The 25213-nt window shown below is 37.6% G+C and overlaps 1 protein-coding gene across 1 annotated transcript in view; it reads left to right on the top strand.

Annotated features, from left to right (window-relative positions):
• CPNE8 (copine 8) overlaps positions 1–25213 on the top strand; it is a 294507-nt gene that overhangs the window by 48400 nt on the left and 220894 nt on the right. The window contains exon 6 of the mRNA XM_055580543.1: positions 22134–22237. Within this exon, the coding sequence (XP_055436518.1) occupies positions 22134–22237 (104 nt within the window). The remainder of the gene's footprint in view (positions 1–22133; positions 22238–25213) is intronic.

Raw genomic sequence — 25213 nt, 5'->3', positions numbered from 1 at the left:
TCTTGCCTGGAAAATCCCATGTATGGAGGAGCCTGGTAGGCTGCAGCCCATGGGGTCGCGAAGAGTCGGACACAACTGAGCGACTTAACTTTCACTTTTCACTTTCATGCACTGGAGAAGGAAATGGCAACCCACTCCAGTGTTCTTGCCTGGAGAATCCCAGGGACGGGGGAGCCTGGTGGGCTGCCGTCTATGTGGTCGCACAGAGTTGGACACGACTGAAGCGACTTAGCAGCAGCAGCATGATATTAGCTGTTGGTTTTTCACATATGGCCTTTATTATGTTGTGGTATATTTCCTCTATGCTCACTTTCTAAAGAGTTATTATAATAATGGATATTGAATTTTGTCAAAAGCCTTTTTCTGCATTTATTGAGATGATCATATGGTTTTTAATCTTCATTTTATTAATGTGGTGTATCACATTGATTGATTTGTGGATCATGAAAAATCCTTGCATTCTTGTCATAAATCTCATTGGTCATGATGTATTGTCCTTTAATTTATCATTGGAGTCAGTTTGCTAGTATTCTGTTGAAGATTTTTGAATCTGTTTATCAGTATATTGGCTTTCCTTTTTTTTTCTAATATTAATATAAAGGTGATGCTAGGTTCATAGGATAATTTTAGAAATATTCATTTCTTTGCAATTTTTGGATAAATTTTTAGAAGAATAGATGTTAACTCTTCTGTAAATGTTTGGTAGAATACACCTCTGATGTCATCTTCCCTTGGACTTTTGCTCATTGGGAGTGTTTTAATTACTGATTCAATTTGAGTACTGGTAATTGTTCTGCTCATATTTTCTATTTCTTCTTGGTTTAGTCTTGGGAGATTATATGTTTTTAAGTATTTGTCTGTTTTTTCCAAGTTTCTATTTTATTGACATTTAGCTGTTTGTAGTAGTCTTCTTGTGATATTTTTTAGTAACATTTCTCTGGTATTGATTGTAACTTCTCCTTTATTGTATCTGATTGTAGAGATTTTATTCCTCTCCCCCCTTTTCTTTTCTTTTTTAGGTCAGGCTGAAGGTTTATTAGTTTTGTTCATTTTCTCAAAGAACCAACTTTTAGTTTAACTGATTTCTTTCTATGGTTTTTTATACTCTATGTCATTTATTTCTGCTCTGATCTATGCTTTCTCTCCTAATAATTTTGAGTTTTATTTGTTCTTTCTCCAAGTTCTTTGGATGTAAGTTTAAATTGTTTATTTGAACTTATTCTTAAATCCTGATATAAGCTTGTATTGCTGTAGACTTCTCTCTTAGAACTGCTTTTACTGTGTCCCATAGGTTTTGGATCATCGTATATTGTGTTCATTTGTCTCCAGGTATTTTTTTTAATTTCCTTTTTGACTACTTCAGGGATCTGTTGGTTGTTTAGTAGCATATTGTTTAGCATCCATGTGTTTGTGTTTTTTTGCAGTTCTTTTCTTGTAGCTGATTTTTAATCTCAATCACTGTGGTTTGAAAGATGTTTGATATTATTTCAATTTTCTTAAATTTCATAAGGTTTGCTTTGTGGCCTACTATGTGATGTGTCTGAGAGAAGGCTCCATGTGCACTTAAAAAGGATGTATATTCTGTTGCCTTCAGGTGGAATATCATATATATATATATATATATATTTATGATTCATCTGGTTTAATGTGTCATTTAAGGCAAGTGTTTCCTTATTGATTTTACATATGGATGATCTGTCCATTGATATAAATGGAGTTTAGAGTTCCTTACTATTGTGTTACTGCTGTCAACTTCCTCTTCTATGTCTGTTAACATTTGCCTTATGTAATTTATTAATAGGTTCTATACTTATTTGCTGTTTAGCAATAATAAGTTCATATATATATATGGTCTGTTAATATATATACTTACAATTGTTATATCCTCTTGGATCTATTGCTTCATCATTGTGTAGTGTCTCTCTTTGTCTTTTGTAGCAATAATTATTTTATAGTCTATTTTACTAAGTATTACATCTTTCTTAATTATTAATCTTTCTTTAAAGGTTCTAATTTCTCATTATTCTTCTGAATTCTGTGACCACCTTTACCATTACTACCCGAACACTTTCTTGAGTAGATTGCCTATTTCTATCTCACTTAGTTCTTCTGGAGTTTCTCTTTACTTTTGTTCCTTCATCTCATACATATTCCTTTATTGCCTCAGATTTCCTAAGGTGCTATTTGTTTTTTCATGTTCTTAAAGTTCTGTTATGTTTCCTGACCTTAGAGAAGAGGGCTTATGTTGCTGTTGTTGTTGTTCCGTCACTAAGTCGTGTCCAACTCTTTGTGACCCCAGGTCACAAGTGCAGCACTCCAGGCTCCCCTGTCCTTCACTGTCTCCTGGACTTTGCTCAAGCTCATGTCCATTGAGTGAGTGATGCTGTCCAACCATCTCAACCTCTGTGGCCCCCTTCTCCTCCTGCCCTCGATCTTTCTGAGCATCATGGATTTTTCTAATGAGTCGGCTGTTTGCATCAAGTGGCCAGTGTTAAAGCTTCAGCTTCAGCATCAGTTCTTCCAATGAATATTCAGGGTTGATTTCCTTTAAGATGGACTGGTTTGATCTCCTTGCTGTCCAAGGGACTCTCAAGAGTCTTTTCCAGTACCACACTTTGAGTCAGTTCGTTGGCATTCTGTCTTTTTTATGGTCTAGCTCTGACATACATACATGACTACTGGAAAAACCATAGCTTTGACTATATGGACCTTTGTCACCAAAGTAATGTCTCTTCTTTCTAATACACTGTCTAGGTTTGCCATAGCTTTTCTTCCAAGGAGCAAGCATCTTTTAATTTTGTGGCTGCAGTCACCATCTGCATTGATTTTGGAGCCCAAGAAAATAAAATCTGTCACTGTTTCCACATTTTCCACTTCTATTTCCCATGAAGTGATGGGACTGGAGGCTATGATCTTAGGTTTTGTAATGTTGAGATTTAAGCCAGCTTTTTTCCCCCACTCTTCTTGCACCTCATCAAAAGGCTTTTCGTTCCTCTTCAGTTTCTGCCATTAGAGTGGTATCATCTGCATGTCTGAGGTTGTTGATATTTCTCCCAGCAGTCTTGATTCTGCCCTGGGATTCATCCAGCCCAGCATTTTGCATGATGTACTCTGCATATAAGTTAAATAAGAGGGTGACAACATACAGCCTTTTTGTTGTTTCTTTCCCAATTTTGAACCAGTCCATTGTTCAATGTCTGGCTTAACTCTTGCTTCTTGACTGCATGCAGTTTGCTCAGGAGACAGGTAAGAAGGTCTACCATCTTAAAGGTCCTATCTCTTTAAGAGATTTTCAGTTTGTTGTGATCCACATAGTCAAAGGTTTTAACGTAGTCAATGAACAGAAGTAGGTGTTTCTCTGGAACTGTTTAGCTTTCTCAATAATGCACCAGATGTTAGCAGTTTGATCTCTGCTTCCTCTGCCTTTTCTAAACCCAGCTTGTACATCTGGAAATTCTTGGTTAATGTGCTGCTGAAGCTTATTTGAACATTACATTGCCAGCAGGTGACATGAGCACAATTGCATGGTAGTTTGAACATTCTATGGCATTGCCCTTCTTTAGACTGGGATGAAAACTGACCTTTTCCAGTCCTGTGGCCACCACTGAGTTTTCCAAATTTGCTGACATATTGAATATGATACTTTAACTGGATCATATTTTAGGCCTTATGTAGCAGATGTCATCTTTGCCCCAGCAGCACATTCCTCTTTTGTCACCCAACATGTTTGCTCTAGGGGTTTCCTCTAAGAGAGCTATGTGCATCCTTTTTTGGTTAACTGACTATGCATGACCCCATGGACTGCAGCACTCCAGGCTTCCCTGTCCATCAACAAATCCTGGAGCTTGTTGAAACTCACGTTCATCAAGTTGGTGATGCCATCAAAACATCTCACCCTATGTCGTCCCCTTCTCCTGCCTTAAGCCTTTCCCAGCATCGGGGTCTTTTCTAATGAGTCAGGTGGCCAGAGTACTGGAGAGTCAGCTTCAGCATCAGTCACTCCAATATTCAGGACTGATTTCCTTTAGGACTGACTGGTTGGATCTCCTTGTAGTCCAAGGGACACTCAAGACTCTTCTCTAACACTGCAGTTCAAAAGAACCAATGCTTCAGCACTCAACTTTCTTTATAGTTCAACTCTGATATCCATACACAATTCCTGGAAAGAAACATAACTTTGACTAGATGGACTTTTATTGGCAAAATAATGTCTCCACTTTTTAATAAGCTGTCTATGTTGCTCATAGCTTTTCTTCCAAGGAGCAAGCGTCTTTTAATTTCATGGCTGCAGTCACCAACTGCAGTGATTTTGAAGCCCAAGAAAATAAAGTCTGTCACTGTTTCCATTGTTTCCCCATCTATTTGCCATGAAGTGATTTTTCCAGTAGTCATGTTTGGATGTGAGAGTTGGATTATAAAGAAAGTTAAGCTCCAAAGAATGATGCTTTTGAACTGTGGTTTTGGAGAAGACTCTTGAGAGTCCCTTGGACTGCAAGGATATCCAACCAGTCCATCATAAAGGAGATCAGTCCTGGGTGTTCATTGGTAGGACTGATGTTGAAGCTGAAACTCCAATACTCTGGCCACCTGATGTGAAGAACTGACTCATTGGAAAAGACCCTGGTGCTTGGAAAGATTGAAGGTGGGAGGAGAAGGGGATGACAGAAGATGAGATGATTGGATGGCATCACCCACTCGATGGACATGAGTTTGAGTAAGCTCCGAGAGTTGGTGATGGACAGGGAAGCCTGATGTGCTCCAGTCCATGGGGTCGCAAAGAGTTGGACATGACTGAGCAACTGAACTGAACTGGTGGAACCAGATGCCATATTTGTTTTTTGAATGTTGATTTTTAAGCCAACTTTTTCACTCGCCTCTTTCACTTTCAAGAGGCTCTTTAGTTCCTCTTCACTTTCTGCCCTTAGGGTGGTGTCATCTGCATATCTGAGGTTATTGATTTTTCTCCCGGCAATCTTTATTCCAGCTTGTGCTTCATCCAGCCCAGCATTTCACGTAATGTACTCTGCATATAATTTAAATAAGCAGGATGACAGGTGATAGTCAAGGCTTTGGCATAGTAAATAAAGTAGAAGTAGGTGTTTTTCTGGAATTCTCTTCCTTTTATTATAAACCAACAGATGTTGGCAATTTGATCTCTGGTTCCTCTGCCTTTTCTAAATCCAGCTTGAACATCTGGAAGTTTTCAGTTGAAGCCTAGCTTGCAGAATTTTGAGCATTACTTTGCTAGCATGTCAGATGAATGCAATTGTGTGGTACCTTGAACATTCTCTGGCATTGTCTTTCTTTTGGTTTGGAATGAAGACTACCCTTTTCTAGTCTTTGGCCACTGCTGCGTTTTCCAAATTTGCTGGCATATTGAGTGCAGCACTTCCACAGCATTATCTTTTAGGATTTGAAATAGCTCAGCTGGAATTCCATCACCTCCACTAGCTTTTTCATAGTGATGCTTTCAAAAGCCCACTTGATTTCACACTTCAGGTTGTCTGGATCTAGATGAGTGATCACACCATTGTGGTAATCTGGGTCATTAAGATCTTTTTCATATAGTTCTGTGTATTCTTGCCACCTCTTCTGAATATCTTCTGCTTCTCTTAGGTCCATTAAATCCATACTATTTCTATCCTTTATTGTGCCTGTCTTTGCATGAAATTTTTCCTTGGTATCTCTAATTTTCTTGAAGAGATCTCTAGTCTTTCCCATTCTGTCATTCAGATGGATATATCTTTCCTTTTCTCCTTTGCCTTTTGCTTGTCTTCTTTTTTAAGCTATTTGCAAGGCCTCCTCTGACAACCATTTTGTCTTTTTGCATTTCTTCTCTTTGGGGATTGTTTTGATCATCACCTCCTGTACAATGTTACGAACCTCTCTCTATAGTTCTTCAGATATTCTATCAGATCGAATCCCTTGAATCTATTTGTCACTCGCACTGTATAATCAAATTGAATTTACTTATCTTCCACTTACTATATGACTGAATTATAGTAAGACACTATATGATTAAGGCTACAATGGTTCTCTAAGAGATCAAAATACCTTTTTAAGAATAAAAAACTGGTAAGTGGCTGGTAAGTAAACTCCTACATTATAATATTCTGTAAAGTTTATTGCAGAAGACCAGCTGTCAATGGGAAAATTGCCAGTGGGATTTATTTGGCTTCAAACCTAATATGATGCTTTGGTGTTACATAGCTGTTAAAAAAGCTAATGGGATTGGAGAATTTATTGAGTAATATTCAGTACTTACATTAAGGAACATAATGCTATTATGCTGAAATGTATGAAACTGTCATTATTGTAGCTCAAAAATTGAGTGTTTGCAATTTCATGTGATTTCAATTAAATGCCTTTGTATTTTGCTCTGGTAGAAGCAAATCTGGAGTGTTTGTTTGCATTTCTCCATTTGAGATTATTGAATGCCAAATATATATCTGAGGAGGGCTACCATCTTGAATAAAGTGATAGATGTAATATGAATGAAGGAATATTTAACCCGAAAAATGCAAAGTCTCTGAATAGTCATAATAATTGTCTTCAAATTCTTAAAGTATTTTGCTCTAGACATGGGGGTACAGTTACTTGATGTTGAGACAGGAAAGCAGAAAATAAAATATAGGCTCAAAGGATGAAGAGACCGAGAGGCATTATTTTGTTCACTACAGGGAAGACATTTGTAACATTTAGAGTATCTCATGGTAGTATGGATTTCTTTGAGCAGTATTCTGGAGCTAGAACTATAGTGGGTGCCCTGTGTTCAGTCTGGGGTTGGACTAATTCATCAGGAAAAAATAATTCAACTTGTTTAGTTCTAACTACTTGCAAGTCTAATATTATGATGCTATAGAAGTCATAGTTTTGTATTCTTATTATCAATTTTCTCATTATCTTTTAAGTATTGAACATTATTTTACAGAATAATAGCAAGAACCACCCTTTTCTGATCTTCTGTTTGTGCTAAGTCCCTTCAGTTAGTGTCCGATTCTTTGCGACCCTATGGACTATAAATCGTCAGGCTACTCTGTCCATGGGATTCTCCAGGCAAGAATACTGGAGTGGGTTGCCATGCCCTCCTCCAGGGGAATCTTCCCAACCTAGGAATCGAACCTGCATCTCTTGTCTCCTGTATTGACAGGCTGGTTCTTTACCACTAGTGCCTCCTGGGAAGTCCCCTTTTGATCTTAAAACATTTATTTCTCTCATGAAGGAGTTATTTAAAAAACAAAATAAACAGCTAGAATTTAGAGGGGATGAAGTTGAACAAAGGAATGAAATAACTGTAGATGTTCTACTTCAGAAATTTTCTGACATCTGAGCCAGAGGACTTTCTGCATCTATCAGTGACTTCCTCTTTATGTGTCACAGGAAGAGTTCAACATGCGTTACTAAATCCATTACATTTTAAGACCATTTCCAATAGCTGCTACCATAAATGAAGAAATCCATTTATTCAAGGTTACTTATGGAGAATTAATCACACAAAAAACCACTCTAATAATTACTCTCAGTCTATTTGGAATTAGACAAGTAAAATAATATTATAACATTATAGATACTTTGTTAAATAGTTTAAAATATCTATGTCAGTAATATACTGGTCATGTTTTTATTTGAATTTAGATGTATCCTGGAAAATTATGTATTAACTAGGCACATGATTTTATTTCTGTGATGAATTACTTTTATATAATAAGGAGGAAAAAAAAAGGAGCTTAAAATATGTGGAGACAAATGCTCCAAATAAAGTTGTAAAATTACTTAAAATTAATCTGTAGTTTAAATCTGCAAATTAAAAATTATATCTTACACTATTGCAATTACCTGCATATCTTCAATAAATTCTAATGATTATGAGTTATCAAAGTAATTGATCTTTTAAAACTAAAATGTTATTTCAGTGAATAATAATTTTGGAGCTAGAAATGATGAAGTGACATGGATTTTAAAAATATGAAAACTCTTAGTGGCAAATGGAAATAGCAAAATATCTCTAAAGAGGCACACATATTTGGTTTTGAGAGTTTCTGAAAATGTTAGGATTAATTTCTTTGAGTTAAATTTGAGTCATCCATAGGTCATGTATTTTGTGAATTCTTTTAAACACTTAAAATTATAGAGTTGGTTCCCAATTCCCTAGGTTAGTGTGTAATAAAGCAACCTGAAGTTGTATATAACACACTTTGTGAGTGTAGTTTGGAGGCAAATCTACTGCCAAATGCTGATTCCTGAATTTTGACATTGTCTCTGTTCTGCACCATTCCATTGACATTGAGCTGCTTTAATATTTATTCATGTCCATGCTGAATAATATATGTATAATATGTAAATGCACACATATTCAGAAAGGATTAGAAACTTATTCATAGCTCACCTTAAATGTTACTTTACCCATTAGTCTTTTCTAACCTTCACAACTAGAATTTCCTCCTTTCACCTTTATGAAATACCATAACTTAAATAACATTCTTATGGTCCTTGTCACCTTCTACTTTATATCATTCAACAAATATCAAAGACTTTTTTTGAACTTATTTTCCCTTATGTCTTAACTTCACTTCTTAATTCAGTGCTCTTTAAAGGACAAGCTTCTCTGCTACCGCGTTTAGGATACGGCTTTTGTTCTTAGAAGATGCTCAGTTAAGATTTGTTAAAAGGATGAATTTGAGGATACCCGCAAATATGGGCTAACACTTAACAACTGTCCTTTCATAAATTATGAGTTGTAGGAATCATCTGTAGATAATTTTGTACCAGTGTTACATTTGTCAGATGAGAACATTTGTGTCGCATGCTAAATAAGTTATAAGGGCCCAGTGCTTATTCTGATGCTTTTTTTCATAACTTTAACTACATATTTAGGAATTTGAATTATAGCATCTATTGAAAAACATGCTTTTTACATCTTAAAGCTTAGGCTTGAAAGCTCATTTCATTCTATCTTTTTGTTCTATGAAAATTATAGAGGGAAGCATCTGAAGTTATTGATACAGGAAAGAGGAAATTCCCCACAGTCTTTGGGCAGTCACGTGTTGCTAAACTGTTAAGGGTCCTGCATTTTTACTGACACTGTCTTCACTATTGGATTCATGCTGTAGAGCATCTGAATATTTTTGTTTGGTTTGCTTTTATTTTTTGACTCATAAAAGAGATTTTAATTACAATATACTGCAGAACATTCAGTCTATCGATACTATATTCCTGTAGTAGATATTTGAAGGTTTCTTAATGTATGTATCATGTCTCCATTACTGTAATTGAGGGGATCTTAACAGAAGAGAATTAATGAGAAGCTGTGTGGCATGTGGTTGAAAGAATTTCATAAAAACAACATTTTCTATGGAAGATATAGTCAGTTTTAAGGCATTGCTGTTTTAGTTTCTTTTCCCCAAGAAAAGGAAATGCAAAATGGCTATCTGAAAAGGCCTTACAAATAGCTGAGAAAATAAGAGAAGTGAAAGACAAAAGAGAAAAGGAAAGATATACCCATCTGAATGTAGAGTTCCAAAGAATAGCAAGGAGAGATGAAAAAGAGTTTCCTAAGTGATCAATGCAAAGAAATAGAGGAAAACAATAGAATGGTAATGACTAGAGATCTCTTGAATAAAATTAGATATACCAAGGGAACATTTCATGAAAAGATGGGTACAATAAAGGACAGAAATGGTATGGACCTAACAGAAGTAGAAGATATTAAGAAGAGGTGGCGAGAATACACAGAAAAACTATACAAAAAAGGTCTTAATGACCCAGATAACCACAATGGTGTGATCATTCACCTACAGCCAGAGATCATAGATTGTGAAGTCACTGGGGCTTAAAAAGCACTATTAACAAACAAAGCTAGTGTAGGTGATAGAATTCCAGGTGAGCTGTTTCAAATTCTAAAAGATGATGCTACTAAAATGCTGCACTTAATATGCCAGCAAATTTGGCAAACTCAGCAGTGGCCACAGGACTGGAAAAGGTCAGTTTTCATTCCAATCCCAAAGAAGGGTAATGCCAAAGAATGCTCAAACTACTGCACAACTGCACTCATTTCACATGTTAGCAAAGTAATGCTCAAAATCCATCAAGCTTGGCATCAGTATTATGTGAATGAAGAACTTCTAGATGTACAAGCTGGATTTAGAAAAGGCAGAGGAACCTGTGATCAAATTGCCAACATCCATTGGATCATAGAAAAAGCAAGAGAATTTCAGAAAAACATCTGTTTCTGCTTCACTGACTAGGCTAAAGGCTTTATATATGTTCCTTGTGCCAGGGATTATTGTAATCAGGTGTGTAGGTACTTCTAAAAATTCAGTATTGTTGATATTCAGAAAAAGATGTTTTAGGGAACTGGTTGCATTTTTTTTTTTAAGTAGCTGTTTCTGGGTGTATACAATTACCAAATATTAATATTTCTCTTTCCTCAAATTGTAACTCTTTGTGGCCTGCTGTCAGGGAGTGTTTAACAGGAGGATTCCTACGTGCTGTTTCTCACAAGTTCTTTGTTTCTTTTCAAGTGGAGCAGCACGCTGCTCCCAGGAACCAAGGTCGTTGTGTGAGACAGGCTTGAGTCTCCTTTAGTAAACATTCTCGTTATGACAAAACTGCTTAGTCTAGATCCCCTTTCTTGAGATATGGATGGTCTTCTGACTTTGTGACCATTATTAATCCCTTGTTCCCTTGGTAACGGTTGCTATACACTGGGTTTTCTGATCTTTATCATAGTCATAAGAAACTTCTTGTACCACAGCTTATATATACTCATAGAAAAATCATTAAAGCACCTTTGCTCCGTCAGAGCTTGGGTCCCCATGTCTTTCTTTCTTTCTTTCTCTCTCTCTCTCTGGCTGATTCCTTGGAGCACAGAGACCCGTCTTGCTCACTCTCCTTCCAGGGCTTCTAAGACTCTCTCCAGAAGGTGCCCTGTGCCTTCACCCCACCTCGAGAGGGCGCCCAGTGCCTTCGTGAGAGATGCAAGTCCTGTGTCAAGGACTTTATTGGTTTTCTGCATAAACCAGGGAGTATCAGCCTCTTTCTCTCTTTCACTTTCTTATCGTCTTCTCCGGACTGCCAGGTCCTGGTCCATTAAAGGACCCCAACAGCCTGCACAGAATAATATGCAGCTGTGCATTTTCCAAAGAATTAGAAAATTTTTATTTTGTGATTTAAGTTATCAGCTAAGACCTAAACTTGAGTTTGAGCAAACTTCAGGAGATAGTGAAGGACAGGGAAGCCTGGTATGCTGCAGTCCCATGGGGGTTGCAAAGAATCAGACATGACTTAGCAACTAGACAAAACAACAACAACAACACACATTTTATTTAAGTCAAGAAGATCAATCACTTGGTTGATAGTTAATTCCACCCTCTGGGTAAAAATTAGCATTTTTTTCTGTGAGATGAACTGTCATAATTTATCTGTAAATTTCTTATTATGCCAGTTTGCACTTTTTATGAGGAAGCTTCCACAAACCTCTTATCCTTATTCCTTAGAGGGCAGAGAAAATTAAAACCATAATCACGGAAAACTAACCAAACTGATCGCATGGATCACAGCCATGTCTAATTCAAATGAAACTATGAGCTGTGCCATGTAGGGCCACCCAAGACAGATGGGTCATGCTGGAGAGGTCTGACAAAATGGTCCACTCGAGAAGGGAATGGCAAACCAGTGTTCTTCCCTTGAGAACCCCATGAACAGTGTGAAAAGGCAGAAAGATTTCACCCTGACGCCCCAGGTTGGTAGGTGCCCAATATATACTGGGAAATAGTGGAGAAATAACTCCAGAAAGAATGAAGAGACAGAACCAAAGTGAAAACAATGCCCAGTTGTGGATGTTTGGAGATGCCTGGAAGATGGATTGGAGATGGAAGTAAAGTCCGATGTGTTAAAGAACAATATTGCATGGGAAAATGGAATGTTAGGTTCATGAATCAGGGTAAATTGGAAGTGGTCAGACAGGAAATGGCAAGAGTGAACATTGACATTTTAGGAATCAGTGAATTAAAATGGACTGGATTGGGTGAATTTAATTAGGATGACCATTACATCCACTACTGTGGTAAGAATCACTTAGAAGAAAAGGAATAGCACTCATAGTAAACAAAAGAGTTCAAAATCCAGTACTTGGGTACAGTCTCAAAAATGACAGAATGATCTCTGTTCGTTTCCAAGGCAAACCATTCAATACCACAGTAATCCAAGTCTATGCCCCAACCACTAATGCCAAAGAAGCTGAAGTCGAATGGTTCCATGATGACCTATAATATCTTCTAGATCTAACATCAAAAAAAAAAAATGTTCTTTTCATCATCAGAGACTGGAATGCAAAAGTAGGAAGTCAAAAGATACCTGGAGTAACAGGCAAATTTGGCCTTAAAGTACAGAATGAAGCAGGGCAAAGGCTAACAGCCAAGAGAACACACTGGTCATAGCAAACACTGTCTTCAAAAACACAAGAGAAGACTCTACACATGGACATCACTGGATGGTCATATAAAATCAGATTGATTATATTCTTTGCAGCCAAAAATGGAGATGCTGTATACATTCAGCAAAAACAAGACCAGGATCTGACTGCGGTTCAGATCATGAACTCCTTATTGCCAAATTCAGACCCAAATTGAAGAAAATAGGGAAATCCACTAGGCCATTCAGGTATGACCTAAATCAAATCCCTTACAATTATACAGTGAAAGTGGCAAACAGATGCAAGGGATTAGATCTGATAGATTGCCTGAAGAACTATGGACAGAAGTTCATGACATTGTACAGGAGGTGGTGATCAAAATCATCCCCAAGAAGAAAAAATGCAAAATGGTTGTCATAGGAGGCCTTATAAATAGCTGAGAAAAGAAGAGAAGTGAAAGGCAAGGGAGAAAAGGAAAAATATATGCATCTGATGAGGAATTCTGAAGAATAGAAAGGAGAGTAAAGAAAGCCTTGCTAAGTGAACAATGCAAAGAAATAGAGGAAAACAACAGAATGGGAAAGACTAGAGATCTCTTCAAGAAAATTAGAGATACCAAAGTAATATTTCAAGGAAAGACAGGCACAATAAAGGATAGAAATGTTATGGACCTAACAGAAGCAGAAGATATTAAGAAGAGGTGGCAAGAATACATAGAACTATACAAAAAAAGATCATAATGACCCAGATAACCACAATGGGGTGATCACTGAATTAGAGCCAGACATCCTGGAATGCGAGGTCAAGTGGGACTGAGGAGGCATCACTATGAACAAAGCTAGTTAAGGTGATGATATTCCTGCTGAACTATTTCTAATCTGAAAAAAAATCCTCTGAGAGTGCTCCATTCAATATGCCAGCAAATGTGGAAAACTCTGCAGTGGCCACAGGACTGTAAAAGGGCAGTTTTCATTCCAATCCCAAAGAAAGGCAATGCCAAAGAATGTTCAAACTACTGCAGAATTGCACTCATCTCACACACTATCAAAATATGCTCAAAATTCTCTAAGCTGGCTTCAACAGTATGTGAACTGAGATGTTCAAGCTGGATTTAGAAAAGGCAGAGAAACTAGAGATCAAATTGCCAACATACGTTAGATCATAGAAAAAGCAAGAGAATTCTGAAATTTAAAAAAAAAAACCCACACATCTATTTCTGTTTTATTGACTACATGAAAGCCTTAGACTGTGCGGTCACAGCAAACTGGAAAATTCTTCAGTTTATTTCAGTCACTCAGTTGTGTCCGACTCTTTGTGACCCTATAGACTGAAACACTCCAGCTTCTCTGTCCATCATCAACTCCTGGAGCTTGCTCAAATTCATGTCCATCGAGTCAGTAATGCCATCCAACCATCTCATCCACTGTCATCCCCTTCCCCTCCCATCTGCAATCTCTCCCAATATCAAGGTCTTTTCCAATGAGTCAGTTCTTTGCATCAGGTGGCCAAAGTATTGGAGTTTCAGCCTTAGAATCAGTTCTTCCAATGAATATTCAGGACTGATTTCCTTTAGGATGAACTGGTTGGATCTCCTTGCAGTCCAAGAGACTCTCAAGAGTCTTTTCCAACATAACAGTTCAAATGCATCAACTCTTTGGCACTCAGCTTTCTTTATAGTTCAACTATCCCATCCATACATGACTACTGGGAAAACCATTGCCTTGACTAGATGGACCTTTGTTGGTAAAGTAATATCTTTGCTTCTTAATATGCTGTTTAGGTTGGTCATAACTTTTTTTCCAATGAGTGAGCATCTTTTAATTTCATGATTGCAGTCACCATTTGCAGTGATTATGGAGCCCCCAAAATAAAGTTACTGTTTCCACTATTTCCCCATCTAATTGCCATGAAGTGATGGGACCAGATGCCATGATCTTAGTTTTTTGAATGTTGAGTTTTAAGCCAATTTTTTCACTTTCATCAAGATGCTCTTTAGTTCTTCTTCGCTTTCTGCCATAAGGGTGGTGTCATAATTTTCCACAGTTTGCTGTGATCCACACAGTCAAAGTCTTTGGCATACCCAATAAAGCAGAAATAGATGTTTTCTTGAAACGCTCTTGCTTTTTTGATAATGCAACAGATATTGGCATTTTGATCTCTGGTTCCTCTGCCTTTTTAAAATCCAGATTGAACACCTGGAAGTTCATGGTTCATGAACTGTTGAAGCCTGGCTTGAAGAATTTTAAGCATTACTGTGCTAGTGTGTGAGGTGGGTGCAATTGTGCAGTAGTTTGAGCATTCTTTTGACATTGCCTTTCTTTGGGATTGGAATGCCAAACATTCTTTGTCATTGCCTTTCTTTGGGATTGCATTGGAAAATTCTTAAAGAGATGGGAATACCAGACTACCTTACCTGCCTCCTGAGAAATCTGTATGCAGGTCAAGAAGCGACAGTTAGAACAGGACATAGAACAATGGACTGGTTCCAAATTGGGAAAGGAGTATGTCAAGGCTGTATATTGTCACCCTGCTTATTTAACTTATATGCAGAGCACATCATGCAAAATGCCGGGTTGGATGAAGCACAAGCTGGAATCAAGAATTCTGGGAAAAATACCAATAACCTAAGATGTGCCGATGACACCACCCTATGTCAGAAAGAACTGAGATTGTAGCTGTGGTATAAAATAAATATTTCAGTTTAAATGTTAATTGTGAGGACCCCATAAGAAAACCACATGTATAAGTCAACAAGATAGTTGTATGCATGAGTCTTTGTTGTTGTTGTTCAGCCACCATGTCATGTTGTGACCCCACATACTGCAGCATGCCAGGCTTCCCTGTCGCTCACCACCTCCTGGAGTTTGCCCAAGTTCATGTCCCTTGAATCTGTGATTCCATCCAACCATCTCATCCTCTGTCACCCTCTTCTCTTTCTGCCTTCAATCTTTCCCAGCATCATGGTCTTTTCTAATGAGTCTGCTGTTCACATAAGGTGGCCAAAGTATTAGAGCTTCAGCTTCAACATCAGTTCTAAGAAAGAGTATTCAGGGTTGCTTTCCTTTAGGATTAACTGGTTTGATCTCTTTGCTTTCCAAGGGATTCTCAAGAGTCTTTTCCAGAATCACAGTTTGAAAGCATCAGTTCTTCAGTGCTCTGCCTTCTTTGGTTTCCCTGACAGTGCAGTTGGTAAAGAATTCACCTGCAATGCAGGAGACCCCAGTTTGATTCCTGGGTTGAGAAGATCCACTGGAGAAGGGATAGGGTACCCACTCCAGTATTCTTGTCCTTCCCTTGTGGCTAAGCAGTTAAAAAATCTTCCTGTACTAAAGGAAACCTGGGTTTGATCCCTGGGTTGGGAAGATCCCCTGGAGAAGGGAAAGGCTATCCACTCCAGTATTCTGGCCTGGAGAATTCCATGGACTATTATATAGTACATGGGGTGACAAAGAGTCAGACACGCCTGAGTGATTTTCACTTCACTGCCTTCTTTATTTTCCAGCTGTCACATCTGTACATGACTATTGGAAAGACCATAGACTTGACTATATGGACCTTTGTCAGCAAAGTGATGGTTCTGCTTTTAAACACAGTGTCTGGGTTTGTCATAGTTTTCCTGCCAAGAAGCAGTCTTCTAATTTCCTGGCTGCAAGTCACCACCCACATTGATTTTAGAGCCCAAGAAGAGGAAATTGGTCACTGCTTCCACCTTTCCCCTTTCTATTTGCCATGAAGTGATGGGGCCAGATGACAGGATCTTAGTTGTTGTTTTTTTTTTTTTTAATATTGAGTTTTAAGCCAGCTTTTTCACTCTTCTCCTTCACCTTCATAAAGAGGCTCTTTCGTTCCTCTGCTTTCTGCCATGAGAGTGGTATCATCTGCATGTCTGAGGTTGTTGATATTTCTCCCTGCAATCTTGATTCCAGCTTCTGCTTCATCCAACCTGGCATTTTTGCATGATGTGCTCTGCATATAAATTATCTAAACAAAGTGACAATAAACAGCCTTGTCCAGTGGTTTGGACATTCTTTAGTACTGCCCGTCTTGGAAATTGGGTTGAAGATTGAACTTTTCCATTCCTGTGGCCACTGCTGGGTTTTCCAAATTTGCTAACATATTGAGTGCAGTGCTTTAATAGCATCATCTTTTAAGATTTTAAATAGCTCAGCTGGAGTTCCATCACCTCCACTAACTTTATTGGCAGCAGTACTTCCTCACACCCACTTGACTTCACACTCCAGAATGTCTCGCTCTGAGTGAGAGATCACCATTGTGGTTATCCGGGTCATTAAGATCCTATTTGTACAGTCCTTCTGTGTATCCTTTCCATCTCTTCTTGATATCTTCTGCTTCTGTTAGGTCTTTACTGTTTCTGTCCTTTATTGTGCCCATCTTTGCATGAAATATTCCTTTGATTTTTCCAATTTGTTTCAAGATATTACTAGTCTTACCCTTTCTTTAGTTTTTCTCTGTTTCTTTGCATAGTTCATTGAAGAAGGCATTGTCTCTCCTTGCTATTCTGTGGAACTCTGCATTTAGTGAGTGTACCTTTCCCTTTCTCCCTTGCTTTTTGCTTCTCTTCTTTCCTCTGCTCTTTGTAAAGACAACTAGTTTGCCTTCTTTTTCAGACAACCACTTTGTTTTCTTGCATTTCTTTTTCTTTGGGATGGTGTTGTTCACTGCCTCCTCTACAATATGATGGACCTCTGTCAGTTCTTCAGGCACTCCGTTTACTAGATCCAATCCCTTGATTATATTCGTCATATCCACTGTATATTTATGGGGGATTTTATTTGTCATATCTGACTGGCCTAGTGGTTTTCCCTGCTTTCTTTAGTTTAAGCCTGATTTTTGCTGTGATGATGATCTGACCCACAGTCAGCTCCATGTCTTGTTTCTGCTGACTGTATACAGCTTCTCCATCTTTGTCTACAAAGAATGTAATCAATCTGATTTCGGTATGACCATTTGGTGAAATCCATGTGTAAAGTCATCTCTTGTATTGTTGAAAAAGGATGTTTGCTATGACCAGTGTGTTTTCATGGCAGAATCCTGTTAGCTTTTCCCCTGCTACATTTTGTACTTTGAGGCCAAACTTGCCTGTTACTCCAGGAATCTCTTGACTTCCTACTTTTGCCTTCCAATCCCTTATGATGAATAGGACATGTTTTTTTTTTGGTTTTTTTTTTTTTTTTTTTTTTTTTTTTTTTTTTTTTTTTTGCTATTAGTTCTAGGAGATCTTCTAGGCCTTCATAGAACTTATCAACTTCAGCTTGTTCTACATCCATGGTTGGAGCATAGAGTTGTATTACTGTGATGTTGAATGGGTTGCTCTGGAAACGAATTGAGATCATTCTGTCATTTTTAGGGTTGCATGCAAGTACTGCATTTCAGACTCTTTTGTTGATTATGAGGGCTACTCCATTTCTTCTAAGGGATTCTTTCCCACAGTAGTAGATATAATAGTCATCTGAATTAAATTCACCTATTCCCATCTATTTTAGTTCACTGATTCCTAATATATCGATGTTTATTTACTCTTGCCATCTCCTGCTTAACCACGTCCAATTTACCTTGATTCATGATCCTAACATTCCAAGTTCCTATGGAAAATTCTTCTTTTCAGCATTGGATTTTACTCTCATCACTAAGCACATCTAAAGCTGAGGGTCATTTCTGCTTTGGCCTTGCCACTTCATTCTTTCTGGAATTATTAGTTGTTGTTCTCCGCTCTTTCCCAGCAGCACATTGGACACCTTCCAACCTCGGAGACTCATCTTTTAGTGTCATATCTTTTAGCCTTTTTATACAGTTCATGGGGTTCTCATGGTTAGTATACTGGAGTGGTTTGCCATTCCCTCCTCCAATGGATCACGTTTTGTCAGAGGTCCCTGCTATGACCTGTCCATCTTTACTTAGAGGCAAATCTGAGTTGATGATATACATTTGGAATTTATCATCATGTAGATGGGATTTAAAGCCAAAGAACAGAGTAAATAATCTAATAGAAGAGTGAAGATAGACAGATGAAGAAGGCCTGGAATTGTACTGACGAGAGATTGCATATCTGAGAATCTAAGAAGAAGAGAAAAATGGGGGAATGTGGTGTCAAAGAATCAGAAGAGGCTGCTTCAAAAAGGAGGAAATGGGCAATTCTGTTTAATGCTACAGAGTAGTCTGATATAATGAAAGCTGAAATGTGACCACTTAATTTAGCAATATGAAGGTCACTGGTGACGTTGTTAAAAGCAATTTCAGGGCTATGTGTCAGGAAGCATATTAGATGTTCATATTTAATAGATGCTCAGCTAAAATTTTCATGGCTTCATGTTAATTTTCTGTTGAGATAGCAGAATATACTCAACCACCCATATTGCTGAAAAGCCATTGTCCATTAAGACAAACTTGTTTTAATGGCTCAGAGGCCCTTCTTCCAGATATTCAAGCTGAATTTAGAAAAGGCACAGGAACCAGAGATCAAATTGCCAACATCTGTTGGATCATTGAAAAAAGCAAGAGAGTCCCAGAAAAATATCTACTTCTGCTTTATGGACTATGCCAAAGCCTTTGACTGTGTGGATCACAACAAACTGTGGAAAATTTTTCAAGAGATGGGCATACCAGACCGCCTTACCTGCCTCCTGAGAAATCTGTATGCAGGTCAAGAAGTGACAGTTAGAACCAGACATTGAGCGACAGACTGGTTCCAAATTCAGAAAGGAGTACATTGAGGCTGTATATTGTCACCCTATTTATTTAACTTATATGCATAAACTTATATAAGTTTAACTTATATAACTTAACTTTCATCATGTGAAATGCTGGGCTGGATGAAGCACAAGCTGGAATCAAGATTGCTGGGAGAAATATCAATAACCTCAGATATGTAGATGATACTACCCTTATATCAGAAAGCGAAGAGAAACTGAAGAGCCTCTTGATGAAAGTGAAAGAGGAGAGTGAAAAAGTTGGCTTAAAACTCAACATTCAAAAACCTAAGATCATGGCATCTGTCCCATCACTTCATGGCAATAGATGCGGAAACAATGGAAACAGTGACAGACTTTATTTTCTTGGGCTCCAAAATCACTGCAGAAGGTGACTGCAGCCATGAAATTAAAAGATGATTGCTCTGTGGAAGAAAAGCTACGACCAACTTAGACAGGATATTAAAAAGCAGAAGCACAGACTTGACTTTGGCAACAAAAGTCTATCTAGTCCAAGCTATGGTTTTTCCAGTAGTCATGTATGGATGTGAAAGTTGGACCGTAAAGAAAGCTGAGCACTGAAGAATTAATGTTTTTGAACTGTGGTGTTGAAGAAGACACAAGAGTCCCTTGGACTGCAAGCAGATGAAACCAGTCAATCCTAAAGGAAACCAGTCCTGGATATTCATTGGAAGGACTGATGCTGAAATTGAAGCTCCAATACTTTGGCCACCTGATGTGAAGAACTGTCTCATTGGAAAAGACCCTGATGCTGGGAAAGATTGAAGGCGAGAGAAGGGGATGACAGAGGAAGAGATGGTTGGATGGCATTACCATCTCAATGGACATGAGTTCGAGCAAGTTCCGGGAGTTGGTGATGGACAGAGTAGCCTGGTGTGCTGTGGTCCATGGGTTGGAAAGAATCAGACACAACTGAGCGACTGAACTGAACTGAACTGAGGCCCAAATTGCTGCCTTGCATGCAACTCAGTCAACCTTACCGTGAGAATTCCACACTATCTTCTTCCTTCTGAGTGAGAGTTTGTGTTAAAATCTGCACTAAGGATTGGAGTGCTGAGGAATATGGGTACTGGCTGAGTTTCTCTTTGAGAGTGTTATACATTTGCTCATTTGATACATTTTGCTTTGGTCTGAGAACCATCTTGCCTCCTGGCAGGACAAAGGCTGGGAGGGCCCTGATTCTCTCTGATTCAGATTTTTACTTCTTGACACTGTGAGTAGCATCAGCAATACAGTTGCCATTCCAGTATCCAGGGGATCTTCCCAAGCCAGGGATCGAACCCATGTCTCTTACATCTTTCACATTGGCAGGGAGATTACCATCTGAGCCACCAGGGAAGAACAAAGTAGAGTACTCAATAAATGGTGACTGTAATTACTATTATTGTTCAGATAAATGTTTAATATTTTTGAAATGTTGAATTAGTTACCTGGGTTATGATTTGCCTTTATGATTTTGGTCCAAGTTATAAAACATTGCCCAATGCACAAGCTTCTGCAACCTAGTTCTTTTCTGGATAGTTAGTAATAGCCATAATGAATCTTCATCATCAATTTTTCTATCATAGTTTTATTATCACAATTTATGTGATAAACTCATGACCTTTACTTTATGATGGATTGATAATTTTCTTGTTGTTTAGTCACTAAGTTTTGCTGGACTCTTTTGTGATTCTATGACTGTAGCCTACCAGGGTCTTCTGTCCACGGGATTTCCCAGACAGTATTCTACTGGAGTGGGTTGCCATTTTCTTCTCTAGGGGATTGAACCTGGGATTCAGTCTTCTCCCTGGGATTTCCAGCTCAGGCACTGAACCTGCATCTTTTGCATTAGCAGGTGGATTCTAGTTGTTTTATTATTCCTAATAAAAAGTTTTTCTTTGAACTTTAGTAAGTTAGTTCTCTGATAAGACAGCATGATTATTATTTTCATGGGGTTCTCAAGATGCAAATAAATGACTCATTGGGAAAGACCCTGATGCTGGAAAAGATTGAAGGCAGAAGAAGAAAGGGATGAAAGAGGATGAGATGGTTGGATGGCATCACTGGATGGATATGAGTTTAAGCAAGCTTCAGGAATTGGTGATGGACAGGGAAGTCTGGTGTGCTGCAGTCCATGGGGTCGCAAAGTTATGGACATGACTGAGCCACGTAACTGAACTGAAGTGAACTGACAATATTGTTCAGAACTAAAGATTAAGATTCCCTCTTTAGAGTTCCATGTCAGTAGAAGGGGAAGAAGGAAAGCCAAATACAAAAAAGAGATATGAGATTTGTATTTTTGATCATCTTTGAAAGCAGTGCAGATGACCTTCCTTTACATTGCAAGGAAAGAGTACTAGATATGGAGTTTTGTTTATTGGTTTCCATTTCCCCTAAGATGGAAAAAAATTTTTTTAAGCAAAAATAATACAGTAGCTTAAAAACATGCAAGAATCATAGGTCTTATTTTGACTCTCTAGATACTTTAAGAATTAAAAGAGAAGGAAACTAACAAAAAAAAATGACTGAAGTGTGTAATATATTATAAGAAAGTTCTTCCCAGAACATAGCCAAGAAACTATTCTATGTAGAGGACTACTTGATTATGAACTGAATATGAACACTATGCCCTCCAGTTGTAAGAATATGCATTGGTTGGCTTAGTTATGCACTAGGTTAAGAAGAATATTAGTGATAAACTAAAGGTAGAAATAACTTCTTTTGAATGGAAAAGGATTTGGCTTTCAAGTGGGGAAAGAAGTGGAGGAAGTATACAGTTGTTATGTGAATTTTCAGAAGCTGCTTTTCTAATAAATTTGTATGAACTCAGGGCTCATTTTCTGAATTCCCTGAGTGTTGAAAAGGGATGATTTGATCTTTAAAACCTTTTCTGAAGGGCTTTATCCAGCATTTGAATATTTATTGTGTTTTCAAGGAAATATATTAAGTTCTATACTGCAATAACTAACCATGCAAAGCTTGATTTTAACCTCTCTTTTTTTTCTCAACAGTTTGGAAGGACTGAAGTAATTGATAATACTTTAAATCCTGACTTTGTAAGAAAATTTATTCTGGACTACTTTTTTGAAGAAAGAGAGAATCTTCGTTTTGATTTGTAAGTTCCAGGAAAACTTGTATTTGGGGAAAAAAAGATTTTTAAAGACTACATTCATAACATGATGCTGGGTGCTACAGTTGTACTAAATAGGTATTAGCAGGAAATCAAATTAAATCTGTTTAGAGTGTGGCCTGAGCACTGTCCCCAGCACTGCTTTGCATATTATAGATTATTTGCTATTTATTAAAAATATATAAAGTAATTACTTTACCTTGTTGAAATTCTGGGTGGAATATATGGGCATTCTTTCAAATCCTCCTGTGGAATAGGTGTCTTACAAATTCTGCATATACTCCAGGGGGATCCTCATATATTTCCATGGCTGACTTTCTCAGATCTTTAGATTTCTCTCAGTTGTTTCTTTGTATGGTACATGGTGTGTGTGTGTGTATATTTGTGTGTGCATACTCAGTCATGTCTTGACTATTTGCAACCCCATGGACTGTAGCCTGCCAGGCTCCTCTCTCCATCAGATTTCCCAGTCAATAATACTGGAACAGGTTGACATTTCCTCCTCCAGGGGATCTTCCCAACCTAGGGATTGAACGCACATCTCCTACATCTGCATTGACAAGTGGATTCTTTACAACTGAGCCACCTGGGAAGCCCCATATTACATGGATCTTTACCTAATTATGGCTCTCTTTATTTGTTCATGGACTCATATCTCTAAGCTTAGGCTGCCAAAGCTAAAATTTTTAATATTCTTGTTATTTTGATACTGAATCAGGCATATTAAACTATTATCTTTAAATTCAACTCCCTGTCCACAGAGAATCTTGAGTCAGTCTATAACTGAGTTATTACACTTTTGTTTCCCAGAGGTGAACTATAGTGATTGTTGAAGGAAATCTATTGAAAGGGAAAACTATAACGTGTATTACAGTATGTGCTTTATATATAAAAATAACCAGACACTTTATGAACATCACAAGTATTTAAAAAGAAAAATGTCTTAAGTAGCTGAAAACAATACAGTATACATGCTGTAACAGCTTATAGATATTTTTGATAACAATAGCTATCAGTGTCTTATTTGAAAATGCTATAATTTTCCTCCTAATGAAAAACAAAAGTTCTTTGCTTTTAGTAGTCTTTCTCATTTTCTTCTAAAATGTGTACAATAAAATAACCTGTAGTGTTTCTGTTTAGAAAAGGAGAATCTTAAACCACTCCCTTTCCTCATGATCTATAGGAGTTCTAAGTATTTATTATTTTATCAAACAAAATTTATTAGGCCTCATTTATTTCCTTGAAACACTTTTCCAAATAATAAAAATGAGGTTCTTGAGAAAAAACTTAAAAGTGGAATGTAATGATTCCCTGACCATGTTTATCATGGTGACTGCATCCAGTGTTACTATTTAAAAACAGACGTATAGAAAAGGCAGAGGAATCAGAGATCAAATTGCCAACATCCGCTGGATCATGGAAAAAGCAAGAGAGTTCCATAAAAATATCTAGTTCTGCTTTATTGACTATGCCAAAGCCTTTGACTGTGTGGATCACAGTAAACTGGAAAATTCTGAAAGAGATGGGAACACCAGACCACCTGACCTGCCTCTTGGGAAACCTCTATGCAGGTCAGGAAGCAACAGTTAGACCTGGATATGGAACAACGGACTGGTTCCCAGTAGGAAAAAGAGTACATCAAGGTTGTATATTGTCACTCTGCTTATGTAATTTATATGCAGAGTGCATCATGAAAAACACTGGGCTGGAGGAAGCACAAGCTGGAATCAAGATTGCTGGGAGAAATATCAATAAGCTCAGATATGCAGATGACACCACTGTTATGGCAGAAAGTGAAGAAGAACTAAAGAGCCTCTTGATGAAAGTGAAAGGAGAGAGTGAAAAAGTTGGCTTAAAGCTCAACATGCAGAAAGCGAAGATCATGGCATCTGGTCCCATCACTTCATGTAAAGTTAATGGGGAAACAGTGGAAACAGTGGCTGAGTTTATTTTTCTGGGCTCCAAAATCACTGCAGATGGTGACTGCAGCCATGAAATTAAAGGAAGCTTACTCCTTGGAAGCAGAGTTATGACTAACCTAAACAGCATATTAAAAAGCAGAGACTCTGTGGGAGAGGGTGGGGTGATTTGGGAGAATGGCATTTAAACATATATAATATCATATATGAAACGAATCGCCAGTCCAGGTTCGATGCATGATACAGGATGCTTGCGGCTGGTGCAATGGGATGACCCAGAGGGATGGTACGGGGAGGGAGGTGGGAGGGGGGGTACAGAATGGGGAACACATGTACAACTGTGACAAGTTCATGTGGATGTATGGCAAAACCAATACCATATGTAAAGTAATTAACCTCCCATTAAAATAAATAAATTTATATTAAAAAAATAAATAAAAACACGTATAAATCATACAGAACATGGTTTCATTCTTCCGTTGTTCAAGGCCTGCATAGGAATTGTTTTTAAGAAATTTCCTTCTTTCTCAGAATGGTACTCCCTTAATTTTTTACAGTTATATTCAGATCTAACTTTATTATAAGTTAGTCAGTATTCCATGATTCTTTATTCTCATTCTTTATTTTCCTTTCTCTCTTATTTTCTTTCTCAATTATCTGTATTGTTTTCTTGCACTTAAGAGAAATACATTCTTATTATAAACTTTAAATACAGGCATTTATAAAGTGAAAGTTCCCTGTAACCCCAGCACCAAAACATACACATATACACAAACAACGAAAACTGTAAATGCATTTGCAGATCCCTTTTCTTTAAATATATACCTGTATATGGAATCTCAATATTTTGAATATCTCAAATACTTTCTAGTTACTTGTATTATTTAGACATCTTTCTATGCCACTAAATATATAGATATTGTTTCATTAATTTTAATGATTGCATAATTTTCATTTTTCAAAGAAATGCAGTTTACTTATCCAGACATTTACTGATGAACACTTTGGCTGGTTCTATTTTCACTATTACATGTAATCCTGC

Source organism: Bubalus kerabau, chromosome 1, assembly GCF_029407905.1.
Source record: "Bubalus kerabau isolate K-KA32 ecotype Philippines breed swamp buffalo chromosome 1, PCC_UOA_SB_1v2, whole genome shotgun sequence".
In the NCBI taxonomy this organism is placed as follows: domain Eukaryota; kingdom Metazoa; phylum Chordata; class Mammalia; order Artiodactyla; family Bovidae; genus Bubalus; species Bubalus kerabau.
Note: the sequence above shows the minus strand (reverse complement) of the source record. Positions and strands in the feature narration are given on the sequence as shown.